Here is a 24,876-nt window from a genome sequence, read left to right as displayed (position 1 = left end):
GAGATAGTACAATGAACTTTGTCTCTATTGCTTTTAGTTATTTATTTTTGTATTGGTTTCATAGTAAGTATACTTCGGACACAAGTAAGGGAGAGTCATATAACTGAGTATCTTACAATAAATTGTTCTTGATCTCTATGACCTGCTTTTCCTGTGATCAGGGAAGTATTAATATAAATAGACATTTTCATTAATAATAGAAAATGGTTTATATAATAATACCATATCACAATTAATTTGGTTTGGAAGAAATTACTGTGTATTTCATTTCATGCCAAAATTGCAGATCTAATTGTGAACTGAATCAGAAGCCTGTTTGAGCAAGCATCATAGTTTAGAATTCTGTCAGGAGGTGGAATATAAGTTACTGAGGAAACTATAGCTGCAATTGCTTTGATGTTATATGTATAGCATTAGCAAACTTGCAGCCTTGTCCTTTCCCCCATATAACCCAGTATTATATCAGCAAGAGAAATCAGAAAGCTGCTTCCATTTGCTAATTACCAAAATTGGTTGAATTTATTTTACCAAGTTGGGAGGGTAGAGTAAAACCTGTAATAAAACAGTGTCAACATTGTTTCAGTTGCATCCTTTAGCCCTTATACTTAATGAAAATAGTATGAGTACTGCCTAATTTTTTAAATTTCTGGCTTCATTTGGGTGACCTTATCCAGTTTAACAAAGTATTGAATCATCCTTTTATTACATTTTTCTTATTTAATATTTTAATCAGATACAGTAGTTACACACAACAGAAATCACAGCCTAAAAATTAATTATTCCTTGTTGTTTGAAATAAACTGTATGTTAAAATAAATTTATATTTCTTCATATATCTTTTAAAGTTACTTCTTTAGGTGATCAGAATTTGGAGGCGTAGAGGTAATAAAAGCAACTCTCTTACGCCAGTGGCTCAAGAGATAAAGTTGTGAACTCTTGGCCTTTATTTCTAGATAATCAGTGAATTTCATATTAAATTGGCAAAGGAATGGTTCGTGTTTTACGTCATCTATAGCAATTAATAATATCCAAAGACAGTGAGGTTCACCTTATTTTAAAATTAACCATGTAACTTAAAACTTAGAAAGTACAGAATGACATTGTAGTTTATTCCAAGGAAACTTTCTCTAAATATAAACTTCTACAAGGGAATTGTCAATAAAACTTAACAGGATCATGAACCAGTAACTTCATGGTTTTTGGTAAGAATTGATATAGCAAATGTAAGTTGGAAGCAGGTTAAAAGGTGACAAAAGCCTATAGCTTTAAGAAGTAAAATTGTTTATCTTAATGTCATTGGCCTGTTTTGCATTAATTTAAATTCAAGTAGGAAATAATTTTGGCATAATAATTCATGGATAGAAGGAGGGTATCTTAAGTTTAGATTAGCCCAGATACTGTACCAGGTGCATTCACTCATAAAAGTAAGCATGGTCTCTGAATGTGGAATTATTATTATTTAGTTTAATAAATAATAGGATTTGCTGACCCAAGACCACTCACACTCAAAAAAAAATTCATAAACCTAATTTTGTTAAGCCTCAAAAAGGCATAGAGTAGCCATCTCAGGCATCCTTGTGACTGGAGTCATGGTGAGAATATGGACTGGGAAATGCATTCTAGCTATTTCTTAATTGTTTTCTTTTCCCTGTGAAGGACTAGCAAGAGCCAAGTCAGTTCCCACAAAGACCTACTCAAATGAAGTTGTCACACTGTGGTACCGGCCGCCTGATGTGCTTCTCGGTTCCTCAGAGTACTCAACACAGATTGACATGTGGTAAATATATGCAGATGTTACTGCCATTTATAATTTTGAAAGAATGTAGCCATTAACACAGGGCATACCAATAGATATTTGGCTTTAAGGAGACAAAATATAAGCAACGATTAAGAGTTCTGGCAAGTAAGATCAACTAGGTTTAAATACCAATTCAACCACTTATAGCTATACAATAACCTTATTGAAATTATTGGCCTGTGCCTCAGTTTCCTCATTTAAGGAAATGGGAATAGTAACAATAACTACTTTAAAAGGCTGTTCTGTGGATAATGTTAAGACCAAATGAGCTAATGTATATAAAGCACTTCGAAGAGTGTCTGGTACATAGTAATTTAAAACAAAATTTATTTTTATCATCATTTAATATTCACCAAAACCCACTTGCTTTAAGTTGATCTAAAAATAATATTGAAAAAATACTGTAGGCATCTTCCTCACATAGCACTTTGATCATGACACTCCTTTATTTAAACATGTTTGCTGCTTCCCCATTTATTACCTATAGAATAAGGTACAATTCTTCAATCTGATACTTAATGATCTCCATAAAATGTCTCTAAACTACCTTTTTCAGTTTATTTCAGACTATTCTCCACAAACGTTTCCTTTTAGCCAAGTGACTACTCACTATATTTCATAAATAGCCTGGGCTTTCCCACCTTTGCTCTTGTGTTCATACTAGTTCACCCAACTGGAATGCCTGCTCTTTTTCTATAACTGGGGCCTGTGCCTAGGGCCTTCAAAACATAGTTTTTCATAAATCCTTCCTGAATATAACCTAGCCTCCCGTGGTAATTCCTTCCTCTGAACTGTGGTTATACTTATTGCTTGCACTCTTCGTATAGTGATAAATCACATACTTCTGTTTTGTCTTGGGTTGAACATTTATATAATTAATTTTTGTATTATGTAACATTTCTTTCTTTTTTAAACTTTTTAAAAAAATTGTAGAAAAATATATACAACCAAATTTACCACTTTAACCATTTTATGTGTACAGTTCTCTGGCATTAAGTACATTTACATTGCTGTGCAAGCGTCACCACCATCAGTCTACAGAATTTTTCCATCTTGCAAACTGAAGCTGTGTACTTATTAAATAGTAACTCCCCATTGCCCTCTGCCTCCACCATTCTCCTTTCTGTGTCTGTGAATTTGACTTTTCTAAGTATCTCATGAGTGAAATCGTATTGTATTTGTTTTTTTGTGACTGGTTTATTTTACTTAGCATAAATGTCTTCAAGGTTCACCCATGTTGTAGATACAAATATCTCTTTGAGTCACTGCTTTCAATTCTTTTATATACTTAGAAGTAGAATTGCTGGATCATATGGTAATTCTATTTTACATTTTTTTTGAGTAACCACCATACTGTTTTCCATAGTGGCTCCATTATTTAATCTTCTATATAACATTTTAAAATATAAAATTAAATTATATATATAATTGCTAGATTGTGAGCCCTTTAAAAGAAGGACTGTCTTAAACTCATATGTATTCACACAGATCCTAGAAGACAGTATCTATTTAGTGAGCCTCTATCCAGTTCTCTTCCTTCTCTTAACTCTCTCCCTCTCACTCTCGCTCTCACACTCACACTCACACTCACACACTCTTCACCCTGCATCTATGTGTTCTGTCTCTGCTTCCTGCATAAAAACATCTTGAAATATTTGCTTCTCCCTAGCCCTGCTAACCACTACCTAATACATAGTAAGCTTTATATCACTATTAGCCATTGTTAGTGGTGTTCTTCAAGGATCATGCAGAGGAGGGCTGGACATTTTAAGTGGAGAAAATGGATAAGGCCGTATGGAAGTTGAGACAAATAGGGTAAATGTTAAGAAATTAGTTTAGTCGGATCTGAAAAAAAATCTCTGCAGATTTTCTAGCAGGCTAGTACAAAATTCTCCAGAGAGGCAACCTTAAGGAAAAGATTCTTGTGCTTAATAATAAATAAATGGTTTGCTCATCTTTTTTTTTTTTTTTTAATGCTACATTTTGTAGGGGTGTTGGTTGCATTTTCTTTGAAATGGCTTCTGGAAGACCTCTGTTTCCAGGATCAACTGTGGAAGATGAACTGCACTTAATTTTCCGACTGCTAGGTAACAGAACTCTCTTCCCGGTGATTTGTTATGTATAATTGAGTAGCTAGATAAGACTATATCTTTAAAAAATATATTTATAAATTTGATACTGAGACTAACATAAATAGCTGTTATAAGAATTATAATTAGCATAATTACAATAAAGATAGATCCTTCTAGGTAACTTCTGCTTTTTATTTACCAAGTTCTACCTTTGCAATAATGATTGTATGGAAGAACAGAGAAGAGAAATATTATTGAAAATTGACTTTTAGCACATTATTAAGAAATATTTTAGCTTAGGTGTCAGTTAGACAACATTTTTATAGCATCATTGCTTAGTCCAAAAAAAAAAGTCTGTATGTTTACTATTTCTGTCTTTTTAGTTTCAGTTGAAATAATCAAATTATCTACTAAATATAAATTGTTCTTTAAGACACTTTCTTAGTTCTCCCTATTTATATATATTTGCCTGTATAAAAATATCTATATATTTATAAATATATATTTTTTTAAATTCAGGAACTCCATGTCAGGAAACTTGGCCAGGTGTTTCTTCAAATGATGAGTTCAAGAACTACAACTTTCCAAAATATAAACCACAGCCTCTAATTAACCATGCACCCAGGTATTTTTTTTTTTTTTCCTCTTTAAGTGAAAGAGGGGGAACCCACTTTTTTTTTTTTTTTTTTTTTAAGTCTCTTGAAGCATTAGCCACAGTAAGGATTCAGGGGAAAATATGTGATACACATACACAGTTCTTAAATATTTTAGGATTTAATTTAATTTCTTTCTTCGTGTGTCATACTAATTTTATAATTTAGTGAGCAAGAATTACCAAAGTATGTAAGTCCACAGAATTGAGCTGTAAATAAAATGAATATAGAATATATATAATAGAATTCTAGGGCTTACGTAGATTGTTCCATTTCCCAGAAAGAAGACATTGATTAATGCCTTATTCAGTACTGTGAAGACCATGATGAAGTTTGCTTTGCTTTCTACACAATTATTCTATATGTGTTTACTTAGAAAAACCTAAGAATGTGTTGTAAGTAAAATCTTGACTCCTACACAAGATGACCCATCAACATTTCAGTCAATGTTAATGACAATTTGTATTTGAAGAATATATAAACTCTTTCTGACCCTTCATATCCTATATGTTGGCCATCCAGTTAAAGTTTCTTTTCAGACCTACCTCAGATCCATCCAAGACTCCCATTACAATTTGAGTCAGGGGACTTCCCTGGTGGTGCAGTGGTTGGGAGTCCGCCTGCCAATGCAGGGGACATGGGTTCGAGCCCTGGTCCAGGAAGATCCCACATGCCACAGAGCAACTAAGCCCATGCGCCACAACTACTGAGCCTGTGCTCTAGAGCCCGTGAGCCACAACTACTGAGCTTGCATGCCACAACTACTGAAGCCCACGTGCCTAGAGCCCGTGCTCCACAACAAGAGAAGCCACTGCAATGAGACGCCCGTGCACCGCAACTAGAGAAAGCCTGTGCGCAGCAACGAAGACCCAACCCAGCCAAAAATAAATAAATATTTATTTAAAAAATTTTTTTCACAACATATTTACTTATGGAATGTATTACATTTTCAATAAGTAACATAGAATAACCCCTTGGACTGTATTTTTTCATCTTTCTTTAAGAAAAAATAAAAATGAAAAGGGCACCAGGATACCAAATAAGGCCAATATCTGTTTCGTTGTTTCACATAGCTCACAACATAACACACTCACTCTAGTTCCATTTATTCTCAAGATAGGGAAGAATAGTAAAACCATTCTGGTACCAAAAATATTTTGAAAGTTTTTATGTGAATTGATGCTCTTGTCACTATAGCAACTAAGAACATGCTAAGTAGACTTTCTTAGGAAGAATAATGTGTTAGACTTTTTGTATGTGTCTCTCCCAAATAGCGTAAATCCTATTTTTGTCATATATATATATTTTTTTACACTGGACATTACAACATTTATGTATGTATACATATGTATATTTGTTGTAATATCCAGTGTAAAAGGTTGCAGCTCTTTAAAGCAGATTCTTTATGACCTTAGCACCTAGCTTGTCTATGGCCAAGGAGTTCTGGTTATTTGTCAGAATGGCAAACTGCAAAGGATTAGAAGACTCTGGAGAATCTCTACGCCACAGCATCCACAGTACCGACTAAGCACTAGGGGGGAAGGGGGGGGGATTTTTTTTTTTTTTCCTGTAATTGTGCTTTTGCCAGTGAAAGTCAGTGCAAGATAGAATTTGTGATTTCTGATCAAGAGATTATCTCATTAAGATAACCCCTAAACCCTCTACTCCCTATTTTATTAATTTCATCCTTGTAATTACCTGTCTTTATTGACTATCTAATTGGTTTTTTATCCCTTTTTAATGAGTTTTATAAAGTTATTGAGGCATATTTAAATTGAATTTTATAGCTTGTAGTACCCAATGCTCAGCCGACCGCCCTGTAAAAATTTGTTGAATGATTCATCTCTGTTTATCTTGAACCACAGTGATATATTTTGGGGTCACTTAATCTGTTTGTTTTCACCGTATAATAGGAAAATGATGCTTTTGTACTCTTGCCTTCACTGAAACACTATGAAAACAGATCTAGTTTACTGAAGCTTTTTCAATAATAGAGGTTATTTTGTTTTGAGACAAAATGGTGATTTTTAAAAATTCTATAGTTTCAATAACCTAACCCTTGAATATTGAACATTTGAGTTGATGCCCAGTTATTTGTGGTTTCTTCTTAAACAAGTGGCAAGATAAATCTTCTAAGGATAAAAGATTTGAGTCTGAAAGCAGCAAGGTGTGCTATTTTAGGGCACTCGAATTTCACAGATAAAAACATTTGGAAAATAGTTTTATTTGAAAAGTTGCTATCAGCTAAGATTAAAAAAGAATAAATTGCTACTTGTCTTTCGTTGTTTTTAGGTTAGACTCTGAAGGAATCGAGTTGATAACAAAATTTCTTCAGGTAAGTTATATCTTATTTTATAATGGTTAAATGGTCTGTTAACTTCTCTGAGCCTTTAGTTTCTTCATCTGTAGAATGGGATCAGTAATACCTCCCTCAAATATTTGTCATGACAATTAAATAAGATTATGGTAGTATCTAGCATGCTTAAGACATGTGCTTAGGTGAAAACAAATTATGGTTTCTCTTAATGTGTCTGGGTCTCTCATTGTAACCTAGAACAGTCTGAGGTAGTTAGCTGCTGGCCCTGATCAACTGTGTCAAGGCCATGTTCTCTGCAATTCCTGTTCTCTTACGTTCTCTTTCTTTTCCTTATACTTACTGCCTTACAGGCTGTTGTACCTCCAAGTACCATCCATATCTTCACTCAGAGCAGGAAGAAGAGAGAGAATACAAGTGTGTCAGTCGCATTAGTCCTTTTGTATCTGGAAAGCAAAGGCTTTTCCAAAAACCTCTGTAAGGACTTCTTCCTAGGTCTCCAAAACCTTCCTAAGGCCAGAATATTAATTGTAAGAGAGGCTGAGAATTGGGGAGCAAGATTGCCATAATTAGCCTAAACTTAGAATAGTCATGAGTCATATGTCAGAGTTGGAAGCATGGATACCTTAATCAAATCTACATTATCTTGTCAAGGAAAAAAGGGAAATGGGTATTGAATAGGTAATTTAATAATGTCTTTCATAAAGGTATTAGGTATATTTCTAGTAATCCTTTGGTATTCATGAAGAAAAGTAACATGAAAGGTCAGATATTTTGCTTTTTTTCATCACTTCAGAAAATATAGGGAATCTAAATTTTTCGTTAAGATCCAGCTTTATCTTGGAAATTTGTAACTGAGATATAATCATTGCTACATAATCTCAGTAGTAACTCAAATTAGAGCATAGTGCTCCAAATTGGTTCTTAAAAGTAATAGTCACTGTATTAAGTAATCAAGATAAGGGTAGCTCTAAATGCTTAAATGCTAATTTGTGTGTATGTGTGTCTCCTCCCCCTTGCACACGCTTTTTCCAGTATTTAGAGAAAAAAATTAATGAAGCAGTTTTTTTGGTTTCTCACAGTATGAATCTAAGAAAAGGGTTTCAGCAGAAGAGGCCATGAAACATGTGTACTTTCGAAGTCTGGGACCAAGGATACATGCTTTACCTGAAAGTAAGAGAGATTCTAGAGTGCGTCCCCCACCCCCTTTATTTTTATCCAGGTTTGGAGACTGGGGTGAATTAGGGATTTAGGAAGATGGTTGGTTTTTAAGCCTAAAATTCTGGTCTTTCTGTAATTAGATCAGAATTCCTTGAAGGGAGGTGTATGTCTTACTTGCCTGTTTTAATTTATTTCTTTTAACACTGAGCATATTGCCACGACTCTGTAAGAAATCAGTAGCACTTAGATGTGGGTCATTAGTCTTATTTGACTTAAGTTGGAAAATGCCATCTGATGATAGACGTTGTCACTAGGCCGAATCTGGATTGCTTTGATTCAGAGTTGTTAAAAATGGATTTCAAGCAAATAGTAATGAAGCACAACCAAAACAAGATTTTTTTGTGGAAATAAATTTCTTTTTCAAGATGTGAAGATGATTTTCCTTTACTGTGTTCACTCTGACTTTATCCCCATGACAGTGGTGAGCATATTGTCACTAAAATAGCTGATTCCTCATGCCTGAGGTAACTGCTTGATTTTACTCAGAAGCTTCTTATAAATTACCCCAATATTTTACTTTAAAATTAACAAGGTGAGGACTTCCCTGGTGGCACAGTAGTTAAGAATCCGCCTGCCAATGCAGGGGACACGGGTTCGAGCCCTGGTCTGGGAAGATCCCACATGCCACGGAGCAGCTGAGCCCGCGTGCCACAATTACTGAAGCCTGTGTGCCTAGAGCCCATGCTCCACAACAAAAGAAGCCACCACAGTGAGAAGCCCGTGCACGCAACGAAGAGTAGCCTTGGCTCACCACAACTAGAGAAAAGCCTCCGCGCAGCAACAAAGACCCAATGCAGCCAAAAATAAACTTAAAAAAATTAGCAAGGTGAGTGGGGAATTAAGAGAATATTTGGGAACTGAACAGCCAGAAGCTTTCATTAATTTCCTGTTCTCATTTACTAGACAGTGTTGATTCACTAAAAGGTTTTCTAATTGGAATCAAGACTCCTCAAGACTTTTCACTTAGAACTTATTGGATATCTACATATTTTAATTAATTTATTTATTTTTGGCCGCGTTGGGTCTTCTCTACTGCGCACGGGCTTTCTCTAGTTGCGGTGAGCGGGGGCTACTCTTCGTTGTGGTGTGTGGGCTTCTCGTTGCGGTGGCTTCTTTTGTTGCAGAGCACTGGCTCTAGGTGCAAGGGCTTCAGTAGTTGTGGCTCGAGGGCTCTAGAGCACAGGCCCAGTAGTTGTGACACATAGGCTTAGCTGCTCCGCGGCATGTGGGATCTTCCCAGACCAAGGCTCAAACTTATGTCCCTGGCATTGGCAGGTGGATTCTTAACCACTGCGCCACCAGGGAAGCTCCTATTGGATATATTTTAATGAAAGACTACCTCTCTGGCAGAGATGGAAATAAGAAGGATGAATTACAAGTGTTTTTTAAGATATTTACATTTCATTATTAATACCAAGTTTTATAGTTTGAGGTGTGGGTGAGGTGTACAAACCCATTTCTTGTTTTTCTCTAAAATTCTGAAGATAGTTTGAGGATTTGACCTTCACGCCATCATAAGGAGACGGATAAAGAACAGAGAGAATAAAACCGAGTAAAACATTTTGATTAGGTCTTCCAACCTCAGTAAGCCCTAGAAATAGACAATGTACATTCTCCTTAGAGAAACACATACTCAAAGCATTGATTTAAGGCAGAATTGGGGGAGAAAGGTTCTGAGGGAGAGGTTATTTGGTTTGGTTTTCTTCTCAAAACATTGGGACAAAAGGGAAAATATTTCAGCAGGGCTGTAACCTTGTAAATGTAGTATAAATGTTTCATGTTGAATCAGTATACATTTTTAGATATTTTGTCTATAGTTGGGTTATATTTGCTTTAATGATAGACTTTCATCTGATAATTTTTGTCTGTGCATTTTAGGTGTATCAATATTCAGTTTGAAAGAGATTCAGTTGCAAAAGGACCCGGGTTTTCGAAATTCTTCTTATCCAGAGACAGGTGTGTTTGTCATAAACCATTTCACGTGTCGATCATGAAATTTTGCGTGGAACCAAGTTTTGGGTTTATAAATTGATCGGTAAAATTATTGATGTAAAAAACAATGTACAGTGCATTATTCCACAGCTGTGTATGTTTAGCATTGCACATACTCACTTTCCTGTATGATGTGGGCAGCTCAGTAATTCTTCAGAGAGAAATCTGACTCAGTCAAATCAGGGATCCTGAAAGCTGCAGATGGCACAAAGACCTTTTACAAGTGGCCTGGCTTGATCACTGCACACGCCATCCCTGGCACCTGAGGCAGAAGACACATCTTGTGCTTCCCTAGTCATCAGGTTCATCACTTCGAAGCATAGAAGCTATAGACTGACCCCATCAACAAAAGGGTCATTTAAGACAGTGCCGATCACTCTTACCGTGGAATATTAGCTTTTGCTGGTGGGAACATTAGCTTCATAGAGTCAACAAATACTGTATGTGGGATAAAACTGAACCTTGAACTGCCTCATAAAATGACTTTATATTTTAGGACATGGGAAGAACAGAAGACAGAGCATGCTCTTTTAAGTCTGGTAACATGGTTTCAAGCCCAGCCCCCAGCCTTTCTTATCAATCAAGGACTCAGATCTGAAGGCAATTATTTCTTTTGGTGGACTTGGAATCTTCGTTTGTCTACACTGTCCTCTTCACAGTGGAGTCTTTTTATTTCAGACCTACAAATTGTTTTTATATTTGTTGTCACAGTGTGACAATTTTTTTGTACAGTTGGTTTTAAGGTCTTCTCTGCCATTAGAGCCAGTAGGTTACAGCTATTGATGTAACTGTAGCTGCAATTTTTGTGCAGGACTGAGAAACACAATGCATTATTTATTGCGGAATCATTGCTGCTAAATAACTACTGTCTGTTTATTTAACACAACAGTTGAATGCCTGAAGAAGTTGCAGTGGCTTTATTATACGTGAATGCATCTGTTTCTCCTCACAAATTGTTTTACTGCTGCATTTTTTCTTTGTTTGTTTTTAAAATTAAAGTACAGTGTTTCCTGGAATGTAAATCCAGCTTTGCTTAACAGTAAAATAAGTGAGCCAACTTGAACACTCTTACATTCATGCTATATAATTTTTTTATTGAACATTGGCAAATAGAGTAGTAAGAAATTGATAAGCACATTATGTTTAGGAAAGCATGTGATGCAGAAGTTGATTCAAGCAAGTGAATACCTGGCATTTTGGGGATCTCGCATTAAATACCAGTAAATTAAAGCACCAAAATTATTTATTTTTATTTTTCCTCATTTTAGAAATATTTACTGCATATTATTGGATATTTGTATACTAATACACTTACCTATTTTACATCATGCTTTAATTTAGTTAAAACTAAACCATACAAGTCCAGTCAAACATCAGAGGTCTTGTTTTGTTTATTTGTTTTAAATACAATTCTTTTATTAGAATGGATGATACTTCATTGGGGAACAGTTTTATTTCATTTGGGAGCTGTGTGTATGTGTGTGTTTTAATAACATTCACTTGGAATCAGTTGAAAGCTGTAATATGTCTTTGAAATGAGCCATGATAAATACAAATGAGAGAAATGAGAACTTGGAAGATTGTTTTAAAGCATTATAGATATTATCTGTTTACCAGAGATAGTAAATATTACAGTTTTAATTATGCATCTTTTTGAACATCATAAATACACCTTGGTGTTGGTAACAGTGTTTTAAGCATTTGTGTTCACTTTTAAGGACTATTTGTTTAGTGCATCTTACCAACTGCAAATCTTAATTGCTATATTTTGAAATGGTCATGTAAATTTTGGGCTTATGTATCATGAAAATAGTCATAACTTAATTCTTTTCCTGACATTCACTGTAAAACATTCAGGGGTCCTGCCATTTCTGTTCAGGAAATCTTGTAGTTTATTGTTATTTAACAGTATTAAGTGAATTTTTGTATATTTCATTTTAACTTTATTTGTGAATAGTGATTGTGGCATGTTTGGGGTGTTGTTTTAATATTTCATAATACTGAAATTTTAATTTTTTAAGAAATTTTCTGGAAGAAACAGATTCATGTGTAATGGTGAACATTGGACCACTACTGCTTTTCACATTTGTAAATTGGTTTTATGTTAAACCCTGTAGCCTAACAAACTGCTGTTATTTCTAACTGACAGATATGTATTAATATTGTACTTTGAAGGTTATAAATATTATGTGAAAATTCCTCCATTTTGTTTTGAAATTTATAATAACAAAATCTTCATGTTGTTAAAATGTGGTTTTGTTGAGTCACAGTTCTTTCTTGGGTAAGAAGGCTGTGCAGAATGGGATCATTTTCTCTTTTTTTTCAATTTTATCTATTTTTATACACAGGTTCTTATTAGTTATCTATTTTATACATGTTAGTGTATATATGTCAATCCCAATCTCCCAATTCATCACACCTCCCCCACCCCGCTTTCCCCCCTTGGTGTCCATACGTTTGTTCTCTGCATCTGTGTCTCTATTTCTGCCTTGCAAACCGGTTCGTCTGTACCATTTTTCTAGTTTCCACATATATGCATTAATATATGATATTTGTTTTTCTGTTTCTGACTTACTTCACTCTGTATGACAGTCTCTAGATCCATCCATGTCTCTCTACAACTGACCCAATTTCGTTCTTTTTTTATGGCTGAGTAATATTCCATTGTATATATGTACCACATCTTCTTTATCCATTCTTCTGTCGATGGGCATTTAGGTTGCTTCCATGATCTGGCTATTGTAAATAGTGCTGCAGTGAACATTGGGGTGCATGTGTCTTTTTGAATTATGGTTTTCTCTGGGTATATGCCCAGTAGTGGGATTGCTGGGTCATATGGTAATTCTATTTTTAGTTTTTTAAGAAACCTCTGTACTGTTCTCCATAGTGGCTGTATCAGTTTACATTCCCACCAACAGTGCAAGACGGTTCCCTTTTCTCCACACCCTCTCCAGCATTTGTTGTTTGTAGATTTTCTGATGATACCTTTTCTAACCAGTGTGAGGTGATACCTCATTGTAGTTTTGATTTGCATTTCTCCAGTAATTAGTGTTGTTGAGCATCTTTTCATGTGCCTCTTGGCTATCTGTTTGTCTACTTTGGAGGAATGTCTATTTAGGTCTTCTGCCTATTTTTTGATTAGTTGTTTGTTTTTTTAATATTGAGCCGCATGAGCTGTTTCTATATTTTGGAGATTAATCCTTTGTCTGTTGATTCGTTTGCCAAGTATTTTCTCCCATTCTGAGGGTCTTTTCGTCTTGTTTCCTTTGCTGTACAAAAGCTTTTAAGTTTCATTAGGTCCCCTTTGTTTATTTTTGTTTTTATTTCCATTACTCTAGGAGGTGGGTCAAAAAAGATCTTGCTGTGATTTATGCCAAAGAGTGTTCTTCCTATGTTTTCCTCTAAGAGTTTTATAGTGTCCAGTCTTACATTTAGGTCTTTAATCCTTTTTTTAAAAATTTTTATTTATTTATTTATTTTCAGCTGTGTTGAGTCTTCGTTGCTGCGTGCGGGCTTTCTCTAATTGTGGCGAGCGGGGGCAACTGTTTGTTGTGGTGCGCGGGCTTCTCATTGCAGTGGCTTCTCGTTGCAGAGCATGGGCTCTAGGCACACGGGCTTCAGTAGTTGTGGCACACGGCTCAGTAGTTGTGGCTTGTGGGCTCTAGAGCCACAGGCTCAGTAGTTGTGGTGCACAGGCTTAGTTGCTCTGCAGCATGTGGGATCTCCCCAGACCAGGGCTTGAACCTGTGTCCCCTGCATTGGCAGGTGGATTCTTAACCACTGTGCCACCAGCGAAGCCCTTTAATCCATTTTGAGTTTATTTTTGTGTATGGTGTTAGCGAGTGTTCTAATTTCAGTCCTTTACGTGTAGCTGTCCAGTTTTCCCAGCACCACTTATAGAAGAGACTGTCTTTTCTCCATTGTATATCCTTGCTTCCTTTGTCATAGATTAGTTGACCATAGGTGCGTGGGTTTAACTCTGGGCTTTCTATCCTGTTCCATTGATGTATATTTCTGTTTTTGTGCCAGTACCATATTGTCTTGATTACTATAGCTTGGTAATATAGTCTGAAGTCAGGGAGTCTGATTCCTCCAGCTCCATTTTTTTTCCCTCAAGAGTTCTTTGGCTATTCGGGATCTTTTGTGTCTCCATACAGATTTTAAGATTTTTTTGTTCTAGTTCTGTAAAAACTACCATTGGTAATTTGATAGGGATTGCATTGAATCTGTAGATTGCTTTGGGTAGTATAGTCATTTTCACAATGTTGATTCTTCCAATCCAAGAACATGATATATCTCTCTATCTGTTTGTGTTATCTTTGATTTCTTTCATCACTGTCTTATAGTTTTCTGCATACAGGTCTTTTACCTCCTTAGGTAGGTTTATTCTTAGGTATTTTATTCTTTTTGTTGCAGTGGTGAATGGGATTATTTCCTTAATTTCTCTTTCTGATCTTTCGTTGTTAGTGTATAGGAATGCAAGAGATTTCTGTGCATTAATTTTGTATCCTGCAACTTTACCAGATTCATTGATTAGGTCTAGTAGTTTTCTGGTGGCATCTTTTTTTTTTTTTTTTTTTTAATTTTATTCATTTTGGCTGTGTTGGGTCTTTGCTGTGGGCGGGCTTTCTCTAGTTGGAGCAAGCAGGGGCTACTCGTTGCGGTGGCTTCTCTTGTTGTGGAGCACGGGTTCTAGGCACGTGGGTTTCAGTAATTGTGGCGCGCAGGCTCAGTAGTTGTAGTGCACGGGCTTAGTTACTTCATGGCATGTGGGATCTTCCCGGACCAGGACCCAAACCCATATCCCCTGCATTGGCTGGCAGATTCTTAACCACTGCGTCACTAGGGAAGCCCTCTGGTGGCATCTTTAGGATTATCTATGTATAGTATCATGTCATCTGTGAATAGTGACAGTTTTACTGCTTCTTTTCCAAATTTTATTCCTTTTTCCTCTATGATTGCTGTGGCTAGGACTTCCAAAACTATGTTGAATAATAGTGGCAAGAATGGACATCCTTGTCTTGTTCCTGATCTTAGAGGAAATGCTTTCAGTTTTTCACCACTGAGAATGACGTTTGCTGTGGGTTTGTCATATATGGCATTTATTATGTTGAGGCAGCTTCCCTCTATGCCCACTTTATGGAGAGTTTTTATCATAAATGGGTGTTGAATTTTGTCAAAAGCTTTTTCCGCTTCTATTAAGATCATATGGTTTTTATTCTTCAGTTTGTTAATATGGTGTATCACATTGGTTGATTTGTATATATGGAAGAATCCTTGCATCCCTGGGATAAATCCCACTTGATACGGTGTATGATCCTCTTAGTGTGTTGTCGGAATCTGTTTGCTAGTATTTTGTTGAGGATTTTTGTATCTATATTCATCAGTGATATTGCTCTGTCATTTTCTTTTTTTGTGGTATCTTTGTCTGGTTTTGGTATCAGGTTGATGGTAGTCTCGTAGAATGAGTTGGGAGTGTTCCTCCCTCTGCAGTGCTTTGGAAGAGTTTGAGAAGGATGGGTGTTAGCTCTTCTCTAAATGTTTGATAGAATTCACCTGTGAAGCCATCTGGTCCTGGACTTTTGTTTGTTGGAAGATTTTTAATCACAGTTTCAGTTTCATTACTTGTGATTGGTCTGTTCATATTTTCTATTTCTTCCTGGTTCAGTCTTGGAAGGTTATACTTTTCTAAGAATTTGTCCATTTCTTCCAGGTTGTCCATTTTATTGGCATAGAGTTGCTTGTAGTAGTCTCTTATGATGCTTTGTATTTCTGCAGTGTCCGCTGTAACTTCTCTTTTTTCATTTCTAATTTTATTGATTTGAGTCTTCTCCCTCTTCTTCTTGATGAGTCTGGCTAAAGGATTATCAATTTTGTTTATCTTCTCAAAGAACCAGCTTTTAGTTTTATTGATCTTTGCTATTGTTTTCTTTGTTTTTATTTCATTTATTTCTTCTCTGATCTTTATGATTTCTTTCCTTCTACTGACTATGGGTTTTGTTTGTTGTTCTTTCTCTGATTCCTTTAGGTGTAAGATTAGATTGTTTATTTGATATTTTTCTTGTTTCTTGAGGCATGATTGTATTGCTATAAACTTCCCTGTTAGAACTGGTTTTGCTACATCCCATACGTTTTGGATCGTCGTGTTTTTGTTGTCATTTCTCTCTAGGTATTTTTTGATTTCCTCTTTGATTTCTTCAGTGGTCTCTTGGTTATTTAGTAATGTATTGTTTCGCCTTCTTGTGTTTGTATTTTTTACGTTTTTTCGCCTGTAATTGATTTCTAACGTCATAGCGTTGTGGTCAGAAAAGATGCTTGATATGATTTCAGTTTTCTTAAAATTTACCAAGGCTTGATCTGTGACCCAAGATGTGATCTATCCTGGAGAATGTTCCGTGTTCACTTGAGAAGGAAGTGTAATCTGCTGTTTTCGGATGGAATGTCTTATAAATATCAATTAAATCTATCTGGTCTATTGTGTCATTTAAAGCTTGTGTTTCCTTATTAATTTTCTGTCTGGATGATCTGTCCATTGGTGTAAATGAGGTGTTAAAGTCCCCCACTATTACTGTGATACTGTCAGTTTCCTCTTTTATAGCTGTTAGCATTTGCCTTATGTATTGAGGTGCTCTTATGTTGGGTGCATATATATTTATAATTGTTATATCTTCTTCTTGGATTGATCCCTTGGTCATTATGTAGTTTCCTTCCTTGTCTCTTGTGACATTATTTTAAAGTCTGTTTTATCTGATATGAGTATTGCTATTTCAGCTTTCTTTTGATTTCCATTTGCATGGAATATCTTTTTCCATCCCCTCACCTTCAGTCTGTATGTGTCCCTAGGTCTGAAGTGGGTCTCCTGTGGACAGCATATATATGGGTCTTGTTTTTGTATCCATTCAGCCAGCCTGTTCCTTTTGGTTGGAGCATTTAATCCATTCACATTTAAGGTAATTATCAATATGTATGTTCCTATTACCATTTTCTTAATTGTTTTGGTTTTGTTTTTGTAGGTCCTTCTCTTGTGTTTCTCACTTAGAGAAGTTCCTTTAGCGTTTGTTGTAGAGCTGGTTGTTGGTGCTGAATTCTCTTAGCTTTTGCTTGTCTGTAAAGCTTTTGTGATTTCTCTGTTGAATCTGAATGAGATCCTTGCTGGGTAGAGTAATCTTGGTTGTTGGTTCTTCCCTTTCATCACTTTAAATGTATTATGCCACTCCCTTCTTGCTTGTAGAGTTTCTGCTGAGAAATCAGCTGTTAACCTTATGGGAGTTTCCTTGTATGTTATTTGTCGTTTTTCCCTTGTTGCTTTTAATAATTTTTCTTTGTCTTTAATTTTTGTCAGTTTGATTACTGTGTGTCTCAGGGTGTTTCTCCTTGGGTTTATCCTGCCTGGGACTCTCTGTGCTTCCTGGACCTGGGTGGCTATTTCCTTTCCCATGTTAGGGAAGTTTTCAACTATAATCTCTTCAAATATTTTCTTGGGTCCTTTCTCTCTCTCTTCTCCTTCTGGCACCCCTATAATGTGAATGTTGGTGTGTTTAATGTTGTCCCAGAGGTCTCTTAGGCTGTCATTTCCTTTCATTCTTTTTTCTTTAGTCTGTTGCATGGCAGTGAATTCCACCATTCTGTCTTCCAGGTCACTTATCCATTCTTCTGCCTCAGTTATTCTGCCATTGATTCCTTCTAGTGTGTTTTTCATTTCAGTTATCGTATTGTTCATCTCTGTTTGTTCTTTACTTCTTCTAGGTGTTTGTTCTTTAATTCTTCTAAGTCTTTGTTAAAGATTTCTTGCATCTTCTCGATCTTTGCCTCCATTGTTTTTCCAAGGTCATGGATCGTCTTCACTATCATTATTCTGAATTCTTTTTCTGGAAGGTTTCCTATCTCCACTTCATTTAGTTGTTCTTCTGGGGTTTTATCTTGTTCTTTCATCTGGTACATAGTCCTCTGCCTTTTCATTTTGTCTTTCTGTGAATGTGGTTTTCCTTCCACAGGCTGCAGAATTGTTCTTCTTGCTTCTGCTGTCTGCCCTCTGGTGGATGAGGCTATCTAAGAGGCTTGTGCAAGCTTCCTGATGGGAGGGACTGGTGGTGGGTAGAGCTGGCTGTTGCTCTGGTGGGCAGAGCTCAGTAAAACTTTAATCCACTTGTTTGCTGATGGGTGGGGATGAGTTCCCTCCCTGTTGGTTGTTTGGCCTGAGGTGACCCAGCGCTGGAGCCTGCCAGGCTCTTTGGTGGGCCTAACAGCGGACTCCAGTAGGGCTTATGCCAAGGAGTACTTCCCAGAACTTCTGCTGCCAGTGTCCTTGTCGCCACGGTGAGCCTCAGCCACCCCCCGCCTCTGCAGGAGACCCTCCAACAGTAACAGGTAGGTCTGGTTCAGTCTCCTATGGGGTCACTGCTCTTTCCCCTGGGTCCCAGTGCGCACACTACTTTGTGTGTGCCCTCCAAGAGTGGAGTGTCTGTTTCCCCCAGTCCTGTCGAAGTCCTGCGATCAAATTCTGCTAGCCTTCAAAGTCTGATTCTCTGGGAATTCCTCCTGCTATTGCCAGACCCCCAGGTTGGGAAGCCTGACGTGGTGCTCAGAAACTTCACTCCAGTGGTGGACTTCTGTGGTATAATTGTTCTCCAGTTTGTGAGTCACCCACCCAGCGGTTATGGGACTTGATTTTATTGCGATTGCACTCCTCCTACTGTCTCATTGCAGCTTCTCGTTTGTCTTTGGGTGTGGGGTATCTTTTTTGGTGAGTTCCAGTGTCTTCCTGTCGATGATTGTTCAGCAGTTAGTTGTGATTCTGGTGCTCTCACAAGAGGGAGTGAGCGCACATCCTTCTACTCTGCCATCTTGAACCAATCTCTGGGATCATTTTCTCTTACTGGGTTTCCTTAAGATGATGAAGTCTCACTGTGTCAATGGCAATTAATTTATAATTGTGCTGGCCATTCATTTAATAATCTTTACTGTAATTTTATAGGATAGCACTTTTAAGTATCATTGTCAGATTTTTCATTTCATAGGTTATATATTTGTTGCGAATTTGACATAGTTATCCATTTGTTTGATTCTTGCATATAAAAGGTGAAGAACTGTATCCAGCAGTTACATAAAATTGTTCTTCCTAGGAAAAGCTAGGGATGTTTCTTCATTTTACTAAGTAAGGAATTTGATATTTTTTGGTACTTGAGCACCATTCAGATTCTGAAAACTTTGCAGTGAAGAGAATTGAAACTCAGAAATTTGAACCTTGAACACGTGATTCATCTTAAACTGACAAGGTTCTTAAAGGTAAGAGAGGATGCCTTTTTGTTTTCCTTCCAAATGATGTTGTTAACACACTGAATATGTTACTCTATATATAGAAGTGGCTGCATTCTATTTGGTGCTTTATCAGCTTACATTTGAAAGACTATTTGTTAACGTGTTATAACGATATTTTTGACCCAAGAAAGTTCATGTGGTGGTTTTTTGTGTGTTTTTGTTTTTACTGTTTTTTTAAATTGTGGTAAAATATATATAACATAAAATTTGCCGTTTTTACACTTTGTAAGTATACAGTTCAGTGGCATTAATTATTATGTTCACAGTGTTGTAAAGCAATTACCACAATCGAGCTCCAAAATTTTTCATCACTCCAAACAGAAACTTTGTACCCATTAAGATATAACCCCCACCCTCCCACGTTTTCCCGTTTCCCCAGCTCTTGGGTAACCTCTCATATATTGTGGATTGGCCAAAAAGTTCGGTTGGGTTTTTCTGTAAGATGTTATATGGAAAAACCTGAACGAAATTTTTGTCCATCCAATACTTTTTGTCTCTGTGAATTTGCTTATTCTAGATATTTCATGTAAGTGGAATCATACCACACTTGTTTTTTTGTGTCTGGCTTATTTCACCTGCATAATGTTTTCAAGGTTCATCCATGTTGTAGCACGTCAGAACTTCATTTGTTTTCATGCCTGAATAACATTGTTGTAGGACTATACAACATTTGCTTATCCATTCATCTGTTGATAGACACTGGTTTTTTCCATTTTTGGCCGTTGTGAATAATGTTACTATGAACACTGGTATAGAAGCATCTGTTTGAGCCCTTGTTTTCTATTCTTTGGGTTTTATATACCTAGGAGTGGAATTGTTGGGTCAGTTAGTAATTTTATGTTTAACTTTTTGAGGAACCGCCAAACTGTTTTCTACAGTGACCGTACCATTTTACATTCTCAGTAGTAATGTATGAGGTCCAGTTTCTCCTCGTCCTTGCTTTTTAAATTTTCTCCCATTATATTCATTCTAATAGCTGTGAAGTGGTGTCTCATTGTGGTTTTGATTTGCATTTTCCTAATGACTGGGTGTTAAGCAGCTTTTCATGTGTTTACTGGCCATTTGTATATCTGCTTTAGAGAAATGTCTGTTCAAGTCCTTTGCCCTTTTTAAAATTTGGTTGGATGTCTTTTTGTAGTTGAGTTGTAGGAGTTCTTTATATAGTCTAGATTAGACCCTTATGAGGTATATGAGTTGTAATTATTTTCTTCTGTGGGTTGTGTTCACTTTCTTGATGGTGTCCTATTGATATACAGAAGTTTCTAATTTTAATGAAGTCCGGTTTATTTTTTCTTTTGTTGCCTCTGGTGTTGGTGGCATATTTAAGTTGCTATTGCCAAATCTAAGAACATGAATATTTTCCCGTTTTCTTTTAAGAGTTTTATAGTTTTGGCACTTACATTTAGGGCCTTGATCCATTTTGAATTAATTTTTGTCTATGGTGTAAAGTGAGTGTCCAACCTTATTCTTTTGCATATGAGTATGTAGTTTTCCTAGCCCTACTTGTTGAAAGAACTGTCTTTTTCCCACTGGATGGTCTTGGCATACATGTTGAAAATCAGTTGACCATAGGTATGAGGGTTTATTTCAGGGCTCTCAATTCTGTTCTCTCAGTCTACATCTCTATCCTTCTGCCAGTACCACAATGTTTTAATTAATTATAGCTTTATAAGTTTTGAAATCTAGAAGTGTAAGTCCTCCACCTTTGTTTTTCTTTTTCAAGATTGTGTTGTATATTCAAGGTGCCTTGAAATTCCATGTAAATTTTAGGATGGGATTTTCTATTTCTGGGGAAAATAAGTTTCTTTGGAATTGTGATAGGAATTGCATTGAATTGGTAGATCACTCTCGGTAGTATTGTGATCTTAACGATATTAAGTGCTCTAATCCATGAACGCGGGATGGCTTTAATTTCTTGATATTATTTGTAGCTAAAAGAATAAATGGTAATTTAGTTTTTCCCATTCTCCTTACCTCCCTCAGTACAGAATGACAGATAGAACTTCAGATTTAAGAGATCACAGGACCACTTTTCAAATTCATTCCCTTCCACCCAACTCAACCTCAATAAGTATATTTGTTTCCTTAAATATCTGTGTTTAAATAAGATTTATATATACATAGTGTGTTTCAATGTGCAATATTTAAGCTAAACAACAATTCATTTTCCAACTTATACCCTATAGAATGGTGGAATTTGGATCATCCCAAGTAAATGGAAGTAAACCAATCCACTTGCCTCTTCACACCTTTTATCACAAAGTATTTATTGAACAAAAATAACAGTAAAAATGATACATATATGAAAGTTGAATGAAGATTTGCAGTCATAGAAAAGATGTGTACAAAGAGACCAACATTTAGGTTATAGTTCTATAAAACTTTACCATAGCATTTTAACACTGATCAAGCAAACATATAAAAAGGGGAAAACAAAGTTATTTCTTATGTTCTTTGAAACCTATTTTCTGACTAAAATAATTGTTTAAAAAAACAAACAAACAAACCCAACACACAGAATGAGTCAGAGCTATAAGTGTTATACTTCAATACCTCCAGTTCTCTATTTGTGTTATAGTGAGTTTTTTGATCCATCAAAAATTATTGTATTTTTCCGTTTCTAGTAAGTGGAGCTAGAGTGTATGTTAATCATAGTATTTGGAGGAAGGGAGTACAAGAATCAGATTTACATTCAACATATACATTTAAAATAATATTTTTGGTTTAGGTTTTTGCACATTGACTTAGTTTCTCTGTAAGAATCTTGAATTTGAGGTGTGCTCTTATCTGACAAAACGGGGTTTTTTTAATGCTTTTTTTTGGTTTTTTTTCTACCTTACAGTTTTGGACCAGTAGTTACCTATAGCTAGGCGTGGGGAACTAGAACTGGACTGAGCACCAATCATTGTTCTACCTTTAATGAACTATGTAGCCTTAGGCAACTCCCACTTCTCCTGTGCAGTTGTCCTTACCTGGAAATGGTGGTTGGATGCATTCTCAAAGGCCTCTTCTAACATTTTATGTTTGGTGAATACCAGTCCCCTGGACCAGCTCTTTTATTTTAAGTGTATTTTTATTTTAAGAATTATCCTTAGCCTGTAAGGGAGTGACAGTAGTGTCTATTTGGAGATTTTGGAACCAGACCCATTATTTTATATTCAAAGATGCATATTGGAGTGTTTGGATTTTTTTCCCCAGATAAGGGCATACATCCCCAAACACAGAGATGCTCAATTCCAATTGAAAATCTCAAGCTTTGTAAGTGTCAAAACAAAATTTTAGATTTCCTGAAAATTCAAGAAATATTTGTTTTGGCAACCTTTATTTTTTACCCTTTCTCATAATCCCTGCCATTTAATGCCTCATTTGGATCAGTGAATTATTTAGCCACATTTCAAATTGGTTTCTGTTACAGTTAAGGATGATAATTAACTTAATCTTGCATTGAAAGCACTGGGCACTTTCCAGTTCTTTTATCTTACATTAGAACTTTACTACTTCATATACAGAATGGCACTGTAGACTGGTGCCTGCTGATTTTTTGAAGGAACAGAAAATATGTTTCTATTATCACTGCTCTAAACTACACTGCACAAAAGAATTTACTGCTGAGTATTCCAAATTGTTACATAATCAATCAGTTCAGTTCCACAATGATGAGGTTCCTGAAGAATTTTATATTTCTTTTATCAGTTTTCCTTCATTCTCACCATAAACAGTAATACATAAAGCAGTGTATCCTACACCTCTCAATTTCCACAAGCAAGGCTATACCTATACACATGAAGACACCTGGTGTTACAAAATTGTTTCTTTGTTATTTGTATTCATCACCAGTCTGTGAACCTCTTCCAAAGCATAGGATTTTTAAATGTTAATTATAGTTCCTGGGGTTTAGAGAAACCCTAACATAATGATACAGTAAATGCATCAGAGAGGTATGATTCTCTATGGAAAACTGGGAGAACCAGGTTAATTTTTTTAAACAAGAATGTGCTCACCTAGGAAATACTCCAGGGGCATGGATAGAGTGAACTTTATATAGCTTTTCCATCTCAGGTTTTTGTTTGGAAGGAGTCTAAAAGATTGTAAACAGGAAGCTAGCCTTTCAACGTTCATTTCTCAAAAAATGCACTTTAGAGTATTTTCTTCTGTGAAAGTTTATTGTCTAAATATGGCTTAGTTTTTTCTTATAAAAACATTACTTGGACATTATATTCACTGAATTTCAGTTCAAAAGAGGTTCTAAGGCAATTCTCATACAGTTGAAAGCAAAAAAGAAAAAGTAATATGAATCTGCTTTCATATTGCCTACTTGTGAAAAATAATGAAATTCTACTAGAGAGCTGTTTGATACTAATTTTTGTCTTTCAAACAATTCTCTTAATACTAAAAAATATATAAATCATTTACATTAAACTAAATGCAAAGGAAGGCACAGCTGGTTATAGTGTATATAAGCACAGTTCAGCATATGCAGAATTAAAGAGGAAAAAAGCTTCACATCCTTATTAGTTACATTGAAAACCATTAAGAAAAGTTCTTCACCGTCAACAGTGTTCAACACTTAAGAGCTAAGAAGATATAAAAACAAAAACATTAAAATTCACTTAATGCAAAACAGATTTTCATATATACTTGAATATAAAAAAGTTTTTAAAATGCTAACATAAATCTAGACCATCCATGTTATGAAAAGTGCAAACCAAATTAACAGACGGGTTTCACAACGTCCTTCTCACGACACAGGTAAACTAGCCCATGGGGACAAATTTGTTTCATCAGTTAATGAGTCTTTAATTGTGGCCAGATGTCATCAGGATTTCTGAGAGTTCGAAGAAAGCAGTACTGGAGAAGCAGCTCTGTCCAGACTGGGGATTGGCACTGGCATGTGGCCATTAAGCAGTGTAGGGAACTGTAGTGGACAAAAGATTTTTAAAAATAGTTATTGCAAATCCATCGGGAAGACCTGAGTTCTTTACATTCCTAGACAGACCATAGTGGATCAGTTCTCTCATCACCCCTGTGATTGATAGAGGTCAGTTGCCAATTATTTTACAGAATGTGTGACTGGAAAATGACAATGAAATCAAGGTTACAGCAAACAGGCTAAGGCTTAGAAAATGTCCCTAATTATTTTATGTGCCTAGGCTACTAGAAAAAAATATGTACTTTATATGTTGCTAAAGTATGTTCTAATACTATTTCTAAAAGATTCCATGCTTTAAATATTAAGAAAAATTAATTTTGAAAACCAGGAAACTGACTCCTTGCATGTAAATCAGTAACTTCTCATACTGTATTTTGAAATTGGCTATCAGTTTTCCAGAGTACTACAATGATGCTTCTTGGTAACTGTTAAAAATGAGGAAGGTTCTTATCTTTAAAGATATTCTTATTTTCTAAATCTTTTAAGTATTCTTTCTAATTAAAATGATAAATAATATCAAATTGAGTAGAGAGATCACCCATAAGTGCCAAAACGTAAAGACTAAAGTTAATTTCTGT

The 24,876-nt window shown here is 35.8% G+C and overlaps 2 protein-coding genes across 5 annotated transcripts in view; one reads left to right on the top strand and one right to left on the bottom strand.

Moving 5' to 3' along the window:
- Positions 1 to 12,249, top strand: part of CDK17 (cyclin dependent kinase 17) — a 98,610-nt gene extending 86,361 nt beyond the window's left edge. For all 4 annotated transcript variants that reach the window (XM_068560483.1, XM_068560480.1, XM_068560481.1 and 1 more), the window contains 7 exons: positions 1,657 to 1,777; positions 3,788 to 3,885; positions 4,390 to 4,495; positions 6,816 to 6,858; positions 7,920 to 8,010; positions 9,937 to 10,014; positions 10,547 to 12,249. In XM_068560483.1, coding sequence (XP_068416584.1) covers positions 1,657 to 1,777; positions 3,788 to 3,885; positions 4,390 to 4,495; positions 6,816 to 6,858; positions 7,920 to 8,010; positions 9,937 to 10,014; positions 10,547 to 10,584 — 575 coding nt within the window. In that variant the 3' untranslated portion in view covers positions 10,585 to 12,249. The remainder of the gene's footprint in view (positions 1 to 1,656; positions 1,778 to 3,787; positions 3,886 to 4,389; positions 4,496 to 6,815; positions 6,859 to 7,919; positions 8,011 to 9,936; positions 10,015 to 10,546) is intronic.
- A 9,434-nt stretch (positions 12,250 to 21,683) lies between these two features.
- The window catches only part of ELK3 (ETS transcription factor ELK3), a 68,363-nt gene continuing 65,170 nt past the window's right edge, over positions 21,684 to 24,876 (bottom strand). The window contains exon 5 of the mRNA XM_068560587.1: positions 21,684 to 24,283. Within this exon, the coding sequence (XP_068416688.1) occupies positions 24,185 to 24,283 (99 nt within the window). The 3' untranslated portion in view covers positions 21,684 to 24,184. The remainder of the gene's footprint in view (positions 24,284 to 24,876) is intronic.

This window comes from Eschrichtius robustus, chromosome 13 (assembly GCF_028021215.1).
Source record: "Eschrichtius robustus isolate mEscRob2 chromosome 13, mEscRob2.pri, whole genome shotgun sequence".
NCBI lineage: Eukaryota > Metazoa > Chordata > Mammalia > Artiodactyla > Eschrichtiidae > Eschrichtius > Eschrichtius robustus.
Note: the sequence above shows the minus strand (reverse complement) of the source record. Positions and strands in the feature narration are given on the sequence as shown.